Raw genomic sequence first — 12,239 nt, forward strand, 5'->3', positions numbered from 1 at the left:
AACAATCTGCAGGTGTAGATCAGTTTGTCACACACACGAATTTGCACAGGAGTGCAGCCCTGTATCAGTAAAACTGCTCTAAGGCAGACAGTAAGTGGTTAAAAGAAAACAAACAACAAAAAAAACCAATCCTCTCTGGGTGATCAATGAAACTGCAAGGATTTTAACAAATTTTGTAGAAGAGCTGATTCACACATGTGCAGTGCGGATTGAATCTCAGGTTTCACAGCTAATTAATACAGTAGTTGTAGCGGTATAGCAGTTCATGTCAGGTTTACATCAGGTTCAGGACATGACTAGCTCTCAGGGTTATCCTGTTCACACATATGCGGTTTAGAAATGGTTCCCATAGAAGTCAATAGCCTGTACTCTGCACCTGAACCTGACCGCACTGCTCAGAAATTGTACATTACTTTTTCAAACTGCACTGAATCTGCACCGCCAGTGCACCAGACACATGTGAACAGACACCATAGGAAGCAATGTTTTTTCACATGCCATTTGGATTGGATGCAGTTCAAATTGTAACCAAACCGAATGCATGTGAACCAGCACTAAGAGTCCTACTTATTTCTGTCCTTAAAAAAAGCTGTATGTTCTACTATGTCCCGATTCCTGAATGGGAGTATTCACTGTAACCAATTGATGCATTTGCAGTCTTCTAATGAGGAAAGTTGCAGTGTCTGCATCTCTTTAATAGTAATTAACCCTTAGAGAGCATCTTACCCAAAAATATGTTTTTGCAGAGGATGCCGAAATATTTTTCCTTGTATCTTAGCACAGACTTCTGGGAAAACGAGCCAATTACACAAGCAGGAAGTGACATTTCTGGGGAAGTTCTGTACACCAACTGTGAAGGTTGCCATATTGCACTGACTTTTATAGAAAATTAAAGCAGTGGCAGATTGCAAAGAAAAGGCAATTTTTTTTAGTATTAAATTACAATATGGCTTGTGCAGCTATTGTAGAGGCTGTATTTTATCAGAGGAAGTTTTGTATACCAACTGTGCACAGAACGCCTCCAGGTTGCCATATTGCATTGAGTTTTACAGAAAATGACAACGCTGTAGATTGCAAAGGAAAGGTAATTTTTAAAAACATTAAATTACAATTTGGCTTGTGTAGCAAATGTAGATACACTATTTTTTTCATTTACTGTATTTTTTCATGAAAGTGACCCTTTTAACCCTATTAAAGCGGAAGCTCCACTTAAATGCCTCCTCCCCCCCCCTCCACAGCCATATTTGGCACCTTTTGGGGTGGGAGAGGGCAGCAGATACCTGTTTTTGACAGGTACCCGCTCCCACTTCTAGCTCAATTCACCATGGCTAAGTGAGCCAGAAGTTTGGCCCCCTCCTCCCTCCTGCAGTCTCCTGGGAACTTTCACAGGTCCCAGAAGACTGCCAGACCAATTAGGAGGCGCAGCGAGGGTCGCGCATGCGCAATGGGCACCAGGCTGTGAAGCAGCAAGTTGTCCCAGCCTGGTGCCCACATTTGAGATGTTGGCGCTGTGGAGGAGAGAAGGGGAGAAGAGACAGCGCAGGTGAGCATATCGCTGGACTCTGGGACAGGTAAGTGTGTGTTTATTAAAAAGTCAGCAGCTACAGTTTTTGTAGCTGCTGACTTTTAATAAACACAAAAATGACTGGAACTCCGCTTTAACTACTGAAAAGCCGAACAATTACTCTGAAAACATATCTTTTGAATTAAATTGTACTATAGTGGTTTTAGACAGTTGTCATTGGAAAAGTCTACCCACCGAAAGATTTCCCCTAAATTCTTGTTCTTTTGACAACTTGGTCACCAGGACAAAAAGTCCCCTAGCACGGACACAGACAGCAATTAAAACACCACAGGGGATCTAACTTCTTGTCATTCTATCCAAACTTGGAAACAAAAGCTGCCCTTTCATTTTCAATGATAATATATATTTCACAGGTGGATTACTGAATAGAACAGTGAACAGATTTGCTCCAATATTAGAGTTTAGACAAACTGTGTTGGACCTGGTAAATTGATATAAATCACCAGTATAAATAATCTGTCTGCAAAATGCAAAGTGCATACAAATATTAAAGCATATTTGCTCACCATAATTTGCCTTTGCCCTGAGAGATTTGAAAATCCACCTGCAAATCAATTGAACTGAATTTTCATGCATTGCAGCCGACATTTTACATAAAGAAATTAGAGAAGGTAATAAAAGGAAAAGCTGGTCTGCTGCTATCATAGATCACAGTCCACATTGCTTTCCCCGAATACCAGCCTTGTATGCAACTTTGTTTACTACATGCCTCCAGATAAGAGGTGCAATACTATTATAACATACTATTCACCCAAGGAAAAATGTAACTGAATTACAACAAATGCCTTATCAGCTTTTACCACATTTCTTACCTGATAAAATTCTCGCAGCCAATTCTTTTGTAAGTTTTCTGTCTGAAACAAACAAAAAAAAAATCCATGTTATTATTACATAGTCATGCTGGTGTGACTCTCAACATCCTTTCCTGCAATATTTTTTCTAGCTTCCATATATAAAAAGGTTTTGATTACAAAATAACCAACATTTTTGAATGCTGAACCACACTAGTTTTGATTGTAAATAGTCATTAGTATGTTACACAGAAAAAGGCCATCCTCTAACAGGACTTTGAAATGCAAGGTGAAAAAAAAAATGGCAGCTGAAATTAGATTGCAGCAGAAAAGTTCTTAGTTTATACTGTGGTGTCAAACCTGTGACCCAAGACACAAAATTGTAAACTTAAAAATGTTGATTTTTGTAAAAATACGTTTACACTTGGCTAACATGTGGCTGAAGAAAAAATTGACAGTCTCTTTTACTGGACTTTTATATGTTTTATCTTCCCAAAGAAAAATATCCCATTCTTCACAATCACGCCTTATTCATGTCATGAGTTTTTGGCAGCACCTGTATTTATGAAAAACTATTTTCAAGGATGAAACACACAAAGTGCAAAATTAGAACCAAAATATTTGATGAGCACCTTGCGAATTCATTGAGAATTGCTGCTACATCCTTCCAATCAGACATTGATGCATTGGTTTACCACAAACAGTGTCAGATATCGCGCTAGTTTTGTTGCCCTCTTTTACTTATATAATAAAAACATTACAAAAAAAAACACAATGATGTTGTATTACTCAGATAGGTACATTACCTATATCAGTGATTGTTAACTTTTAATCTGCCTGACTTTTGCTGCTCATCAGCTATCCTTATTGTTAGTGAATTTTATGTGCAGCCCAAGAAAATTCCCATGCTTTCAATGTCGCCCAGGAAAGTCAAAAGATCTATACTGGTTTAGACTGTAATATCTGCATTACATTTATTAGGCAGTATGGAACATTGCAAAAAAATAAAAGAACACAAGCACAACCTTGTCTTTTGACATTATTCACAGTCTTTCAGAACTAAAAGCTTACTATGCTTGCGCTCCATTTCTCCTAGAGCAAACATTTCCTACAACTTAAATAATTTATGTACAGCTGCTCCCCCACCATCATAGTACAGAGAAAAAGCTCCCATGTAACAGATTTTAAAAGAGAAGTTTGAGAATTGGAATAAAAAAAATATTAAATACTCACCTAGGTGGATGCAGCACCAGTTTGATGCTGCATCTGTTCCCCCATTGCGTTTAAGCCAGACCATGTGACCAAAGATCTCTGATCGATCGGTTTTCGGTCTTCTGTGAGAAGAGAACTGAAGATGCAGGAGCGGCTTGCTCAGGCTCTCAGCAGTCTGGACCGGCTCAGTGATGGCAGCTGACAGCAGACTTTAGTCCGCTATCAGCTGAATACGGCTCACAGGAGTGCAGAAGTAAAATGCACTCCTGTGACCTACAGGAGAAGTAGGGCCAAAAGAGCTTTGATCCTACTTCTCCTTGAAGTATAGCCAAATAGAAAAATGTTTGTTTTAGTTTTGGATAGGGTGGAAAGGAATTAGAATATCTGTCATGCTTTTATTGCCATCTGTGCCCATATTAGAGAGATTCACCTTCTCTATGTGTCCTGTTTTCCATTGTTCCCAAAAGTGAAAGAAAATTCTGGTTGTTCCCAAAACAGGACTAGCAGGGACATCTTCCATTGGGGACAACAGTTCTGGTGACAACCAGGGATTCTAACACTTTGGATTGATTTCCTCTCTTTCTTGTTGTGGCTATGGGGCAGGAAGTGTAGGAAAATCTCCCCAATGGGACACAGGTTAGAAAACTGACAGGGGTTACAACTCTCCTGTATGCTATCCAAAATAGAAAAAAAAAAAAATGTGTCTACTCCCTAATTCTGAATTGCTGGCGGTGTAAGGAATCTGTGTTTGTACACCAGTCATAAGCGGTTTTGTATGTATGAGTGCCTGAATTAGAACAAGCAAGCAACGTATGAAAATCAGAAGAAAAATTGAAATTTATTATCTTTGTTCTTTTTGGGTCACAGACTAAAATATAACCCAGGGAAGGTGGGACGGGGAAGTTGCTTACTTGGCATGCCTTGCATCCTGATTGGTTGAGGTGAAGATTGTGACATCACCATCCCACCTCTTCACCGAGCCCAATCAGAGAACCGCTTGCAGTCATTGAGAGAAATGCAACAGCTGCTGTAACTGGTGCTGAGCAATCGAACCCTTGTTGTATTATGCAGCAAGTCAGCTGCTCAACATAGGACCCAGAAGACAGTGACAACTACTACAGTGATGGATCTCCACTTCCACAACAGTCCTACAGGTATGGCGGATGGATGCTTACATGTTGGACCAATGTGGCTATACAATAAAATCGAGTCCATTCTCTGTGTGCACATCTATTCTGCTATCTTTGCAGCAAAGTAACATCTTTCAGCTTACTATAAGAATCACAGACGGGACATTACAGTACAGAACAAAATATCCCTATGAAGACCATAACACAAAATGACATAATTTAGTATCAAGAATAAATCAGGATTATCCTACCAATGTATGATGACTGGGACAGCACTGCATAGAAAAAGCTGTATTCAGAATAATTACCAAGTGTTTCCTAGCCTGAGGGCAGCTACGGAACATTAAGTCCTTCAGGTATACCAACCTGGCCCAGTTCCCGAGGAACCTGATGCAATGAAAGCCTCTTGGCTCTTTCCATAAAGTGAAACACCCTGTTTAGCTTGGTTGTATTTCCCAAGTATGGCACATGTCTACAGACATAATAGAAAGAGACTCCTCTTTGACTGAAAAGCAAGAGATTGTTCCATTGTAATAACTAAACTGCCACACTAAATATAACTAGCCATTGTTGAGCAACCAGTACGATTTGTTTTCAATCTTGGTCTGCCCATTTCCTTGTGATGGGAGCCAACAACCTTTTGTTCTCAATAGAAGAAACAAAAAAATCAATATGTAAAAAGTTTGCTATGTGCCTTGAACAGTGATTTCTCTGCATTAAGGTAAAAAAACATCTACTGTCAGCTCCCCCTAGCCCCCTATATGCTAACCTGAGCCCAATCTCAATCTAGCGCTGTGCACCTGCTCTCTCTCTCCCCCCACTGGCTCCCGCTACTGTCAATCAAGCCCACTAGGAAGCCGCTTCTATAGTGGCACATGCAGAAAAGGAGGAGCCCAGAGTGCCAGCAGGGGAGCCCAAAAGAGGAGGATTGGGACTTCTCTGTGCAAAACCATTGCACAGAGCAGGTAAGTATGACATGTTTGTTATTTAAAAAAATAACTTTACAATCACTTTAAAGAGAATCTATAGGATTTTAAAGTTTGCGTTTTTCCTTTGGATAAACATTCAAATGTGATAATGCAAATCATTTCACTGCTTTGTATTAGACTTTACTGCATTTAATTTCAGTGCATGTTGTATGAATTTAGAAATACTGCCTTGAATTATTTGCTCTGCATCTAAGGAGGTATAAGAGCTTGCCACTTTCTAAATGTAGTTTGGCTGACAGCAGATGGCCTATTGCTAGGGTTGGGTCTTGGTAACCAAACACATCCATTTTCATGTGCTCTCATTGACTTCTATTGGCAACTGGACAGATAAAATTATATAAAACAAAACAAAAAAAAAACGAACCTGAATCATTTCCCATGACCTGCCACAACAGAATGCAAATACGTGAAGCAGACCCATTACAAACCAAAAGGATGACAAATGGCATGTGAAGGATATTGGGAACTGGAGAAAAGGCAGAGATGGACAACCAAACTAGCCAGAGGAACTGGCCTAAACCAACAGTATGGGTGGCCCTGGTGGCCATTTCTTGCCTGACATCCATCTATTTAAAAAAAGGAAGAAAAATTGTTGGGAATTTCGACAGGTGCTGGCTGTGGCTATCAGAATACAATAGCCACTGCAGGAGATTCCTCCGTCCACATGTATAGCATAGACGGGGAAATCTTGTTAGATGATTTTCATTCAGCCTGCAGGTTGAACGAAAATAATTTATCTGTTAATAAGAATCCAGCTTGTGATATCAAGCATACTAATGGAAGCCAATTTAAAAACCCCTTCAATGGAGGTTAAGATTTAGAAAGATCACATAGGTGGAAGATTGAGGCAAACAAACTAGACATACATGTTAACCACTTCCGGCTGATCTGGCGCATATATGCGGCCTCTCGTGGGTTTTTAACTCCGAACGGCTGCATATATGCGGTCCAAAGCAAACACTTTACTATGCTGAGCGTGCAATCCCTGTGCGTTCCAAGGGGTACCAGAAAGCTCTCAATGCATACCTGCAACAGGGTGCAACCGGGAACTCCCTGATCATGTGGCTGCTGTGAGTGCCAATCACAGCGGTCACATGATCATAAAGCCCACCTCTTGGCATTCAGATCCACTTACAGGGCCGGGGGACAGTGGCGAGAAGGGGTTAAGACTCCTTTGGGCTGAACAAGAGAAATCATTAGGATTCTCCTATCCACGTTTAGCATTAACTGTATGTAGTCTCAGCTAAATACAGTATACAGCACAGGGCCTTCACATCCTACTCCTGGACCAAAATTGCTGCTCAGATATTCATGAGAAGCTCTGCTTTCTATGAATGAATACAAAGCTTCCTCTGATTGGCTGAGCCGGAGAGGCATGCAGATGACATCACAATCTCCTCTTTTGTTAGGCTGTTCTCATCCTACTGCTGGAGAACAGTGCTGTATACTGTATGGAGCCAAGGCTGCACTCAGATAAACCAGCACGCCCAGCAAGCGTTATCTGTTAGTGCAGTAAATGGTTTGTTTGGCCTAGCCTGGCCCAAACAAACTATTAAACGGGACAATAGGGCCTCATGCAAACTGGACATTTGGCTCTCTCTCCTAGGCACCTTTCCTCCTGATATCTGTGTTTTGGCAGAAAAGAAATGCGTGTAACGTGTTTAACAATATCAAAAGGTGTTAATTTCACTGACGAGAATAATAATTTATTCTGTGCACTGAAATTAACGCTCAAGCACTAAAAACGCGCCTAGCCACACAATGATGATTTATTCTGGCCATTGAAATGAATTAACACTCAAGCATTAAACTCACCTAGGGTTACCATCCATTTAAAGAGGTTCAGATGCGTTTACACGTCACGCTTGTTTTTCTGCCAAAACAGTACTGGCTCTGGATGTGCTGTCAGGGGTTTTGTTTTTCTTCTCTTTTTTTTTCTGCTTCCAAAGACATGCTGGTAGGTTCATTGGCTCCTCTCTAAATTGGCCCTAGTTTGTGTTGTATGAATGTGCGTTGGGGACCTTACATTGTAAGCTCCTTGAGGGAAGGGACTGATGTGAATGTATAATAAATATGAAAAGCACTGCATAAATCGAAGGCCCTGAAATAATAATAAAAAATGCTTACGTGTGCATGGACGCATAGGCTACCACCTGGCTTCTCCAGCTGCCTGGAATGGTTTTAAGTATTTAGAAACCACATTGGGTTTTAGTGTGGATTCATACATGTGTGGTGAGAATTGAAGCTCCAGTTTCACAGTTAATTGACAAAGCGGTTGTTCAGCAGTTCAGGTCAGGTTTAGATTAGGCTCAGGTCAGGATTCTATCCTATTCACAACTGATGACGTGTGTGGTTTAGAAGCAAGTCTCACAGAAGTCAATAGCCTGTAATCTGCACCTGAACCAAACCGCACTACTCAGAAATCGGACAGGACTCTTTCAATCTGCACTGCCAGTGCAGAGGGCGCATGTGAACAGGCACCATAGGAAGCAATGATGTCACATGTCATGCGGATTGGATGCGGTTCAAGCCACATCCAATCCGCATATATGTATGTGAACCGACATTTAATAATCATAACTAAAATTAACATAAAGTGCCCTGTAAACATAACACACGAGGGAGCTTTCATTAATAAAATGTGGATTGACTTGCAAGGATTATAATAACACCGTTATTTACTATATAAAGAGACACTTTAAAAAGATGCACAAACATGCAGAAGTAGATATTAGGGTAGCTTGCCAGCTGTAATTACAGTTTTAACTGCAGGCATTATTATTAAGAAGGAATCTTTGCACTGTTGCCGAGGCTCTTAGAAAACAACTATTGTGTTCAACTATCCTGAAGTTTAGAAAAACAGTGAGTTCTCTTGACAGGCATACTTAACCCCCACCCCCCCAAAAAAAAAAAAAGAAAAAAAAATTTCCTCAACTCCCTATTTTTTTTTTTAACTTGAAATTAGGGTTAGAAAAACATTTTTAATCTGAGATTTGCCCTTTTTATAAAAGCACTAGAAATCACATTTCTGGTGCAGGGATTTTTTTTTTAATTAGTGCTACAAGCACAAATGTAAAGGTTTTCATACATTTGCATTCTATGCATGAAGGTGAAAAAAAAAAAAAAAAACACCTCTGTGCAGCGGCCCCCCAGCCCCCCTAATACTCACTTAAGCTGCCTCTCGATCCAGCAATGTATATTGGAGTCTCGGCTATAATGGGACTCCCTCTGCTCATTGGAGACAGCAGTAGGATTAATTGGCTCCCGTTGCTGTCAATCACAGCCAGTGAGCCAATGAGGGAGAAGGGGCGGGCCGAGCTGCTGCTCTGTGTGTCAATGAACACGGAGCCTACCTGGGTGCCCCCGTAGCAAGCTGCATGCTGTGGGGGCACTCAACAAGAGGGAGGGGCCAGGAGAGCTAGAGGGGGACCCCAGAAGAGGAGTTGGGGGCAGGGCAATAGTCAGTTTATAGATTATGCACTGCACACAGGAAGTGACACTATTTCTAGCAATATCAACAGGTATTTTTTCTATTTGCTGAAAATGTTTTTAGCTTGAAAATAAAAGAAAGCTAATGCAGCCACCCCGTCCAAGTGTAGTAAGCTGCAATAAATTGCATGTTGTGCTCTTGGTTTTAATTATCCTGAAGGATAGCTTCACACTTCTGCATTTTCCCTGTGGATGCATTGCTTGTGCACAGCAGCCCATTCATTTGAATGGGCTGCTGTATCCACTGAAGACACAGGGAAAAGGTTCTTGCACCCTATCAGAAAAACGCAGCCGCAGGGAAACCACACAGTGCAGTTCCCACTGCAGTTTCCAGTGCATAGGAATGCTATGTGGATTAAGGGTATCCCTACGCATCTCCCTGAGCAGCAGCGCATTTTTCTGTGTGGGTGGTTGCGGCTGCGGTAACAGGTGCGGTCCTGCAGCAGCAACCACCCACACAAATGTGAACCTAGCCTTAAAAAGTGGCTAAAATGTGTTTTTTTTTATTCACGCACTTGAAAGCTATAATATACTAATGAAAGCTATAATATATAATATAGTAGCGGGCATTCATAAATGAATGCAGAGCATGACCCGAGCTATCAAACTGATAGCTGTGACCAGCAGATTACACAGTGAAAACGTTGCTCTCGAGGTGTAATCATTTGAGCTCTGTGACAGTCAGGTGCTGTGTTCTATTTACCCACAGTACACAGAGTTTTAAATGCAGAGCAAGCAGATGTCACACAGACACCACTTACACAGGGAAAGCCCTGACTCCCAGCACAATTTGCAGGACTAAGCTATTGGTTTGACAGCTTAGTCCTAGCAAAGTGCAGGAGGTTGCTACTCAATGCAGAGGCATGAGCACCTCCTGAGCCAGCTGCACCTATCCCAGTATGGTGCCTAAGGCAGGTGCCTTGTCTTTATTTGCCTTGGACTGGCCCTGTCTCCTTGTGGTCAATTATCATACGTATATGGCAGGTCCTTGTGCCACTCTACGCTATTAAATAAGGCAAGTTACCCCCCCCCCCCCCCCCCGGGACTTGAAGAGCTTGGGCAGTGAGAATGAGCGAGTATTTTTAGAGATCCGATGTCCATTCATTATAACACAGTTATGGTTTTGTTTTGTATACAATCTTACTTTTTTTATTCGAATTTATGGTATTGTGTAAAAATACAATATGTCAATTTAAAACATGCTTGGTATGAACATATCTACCCTAACAAGCAGGCTATAAACTGTCTTTTCTTTTTCTGCAGTATTAGCATCTACATTTGATGATTGACAGGATGAGGAAGTACAATACAGAGAGAACTAGGATGGGTGTCACCAGCAGAAAGATATTCCCTAGTAGTTTGAGAAGTGAACAGGGTAGGGTAGTCTGCAAGTCAGATATGTGGAAGCTCTGAAACGTGCCAACACCCTCCTTATGCTGTGCAGCCATGTGGCACAGCAAGAGTGGGCGCATCAGAAAAACATGTGCAACACTTAAAAATAATCTGACATATGCTTTTTATGGGTTTCTGCTGGATGCTGAAGAGTATTTACACACTACATGAATACACAAGTAGGCTTTGATCTAAAAGGTCCACAGATTGTGTGTGCTTGCCTAGGTCTGGTAGAGACTTTAGACTAGTTATTTTGTAGTCTGCAGCCCTTTTGGTACGAGAACAGTCTGTGTAATAACTGCACTTTCTATTGCCAGGAAAAAATTCCAACTTCTAAGTGCTGATTCACAAATGTGCAGTGCGGATTGAAGCTCAGGTTTCACAGCTAATTGATACAGTAAGTTGTTCAGTGGTTCAGAACAGGTTTAGATCAGTTCAGGTCAGGATTTTATCCTGTTCACAACTGATGACGTGCAGTTTAGAAAAGGTTCTCATAGAAGTCAATATCATGTGATCTGCACCTGGACCGCACTGCTCAGAAATCAAACAAGACTCTTTTACATTCTGGACTGTTAGTGCACCGGACTTCTGTGAACAGGCACCATAGGAAGCAATGTTATTTCCCTGTCATGCAGATTGGATGCAGTTCAAACCACATCCAATCCGGATAAATGTGAACCGGCACAAATTCAATTTTTGGATAAAGGGTGACAAAAGTGTATATTCCCTGACAACAAATTTTTAAGAAGTTTACACAGAAGTGATTTTTGGTTCAATGTGCTGGGCTAACCGTGTGCAAGGATCAAGGTCACTTGAAGATTCTCCTCCTAGCTCCTACATTTATGGCAATTGTAATTTTCATTGCATTGCTATTAGGGTGATAAAACCAGATGAGAATTTGGAACAGGCGATCAAATTAAGGCATATAAAACCGACAGGGAAAAAAAAAAAGAATATTTATAGAACATTAAAGTGGAACTTCACCCACGAGATGTGTTGCATGGTGCCTATGTGGGATAAACATCCCCAGCATCGATCAGATACATTTGGAAATATTTTATGTAATGGAAAACACTTTCATAAAATGTTAAAAAAATATATATAAAAAAAACTTATAGGAAACTGTTTGTTGAAATGAATAGTCTGGCAACAGGGTCGCTTTAATTTTTGCTTTGGTAACGTCAGGATTTGCTGATGTTTGCTTTTGTGCATTAAATATATTATAAGGTATTTTACAGATTTTGATCAATCTTTTTTATCTGTAATAGAGCACAGTGGAAAATGTTCTTACCAGGTTTTTTTGTCTTTCCTGGATCAACTGCAGATGTAGGGTACTTAGGCTGTGATATTTTTCTTTTTTTCAACTTGATTTACCTATACCCTAATAAAAGTTGAGAAACACCAATACAGATGTCCAACACTGGAATTGCTAAAAGCTTACATAAACAAATATTAAAAATAGGGAAAATAAAGCCGGCCACAAATGATGCAGTCAAGTACCCATGAAGTCCAGTACATAAGATGTTCTGCAGTTGGCCAGGTTTAAAAAAAAATTTGTATGCGTGTACCACAGATTAAAAGAATTGTTCAAAATTTCAGCATTTTGTGGCAACCACCATCCATAAACAGATCAATCAAGTGCAGTAACCCA

At 40.7% G+C, this 12,239-nt stretch overlaps 1 protein-coding gene across 2 annotated transcripts in view; it reads right to left on the reverse strand.

The window, feature by feature from the left end:
* Nucleotides 1-12,239, reverse strand: part of INPP5A (inositol polyphosphate-5-phosphatase A) — a 569,268-nt gene that overhangs the window by 414,844 nt on the left and 142,185 nt on the right. For both annotated transcript variants that reach the window (XM_089669171.1, XM_089669173.1), the window contains exon 2: nucleotides 2,398-2,439. In XM_089669171.1, coding sequence (XP_089525297.1) covers nucleotides 2,398-2,439 — 42 coding nt within the window. The remainder of the gene's footprint in view (nucleotides 1-2,397; nucleotides 2,440-12,239) is intronic.

The sequence above is a fragment of the Staurois parvus genome, unplaced genomic scaffold (genome assembly GCF_062004578.1).
Source record: "Staurois parvus isolate SC_StPar_1 unplaced genomic scaffold, SC_StPar_1.0 ptg000009l, whole genome shotgun sequence".
Taxonomy (NCBI): domain Eukaryota; kingdom Metazoa; phylum Chordata; class Amphibia; order Anura; family Ranidae; genus Staurois; species Staurois parvus.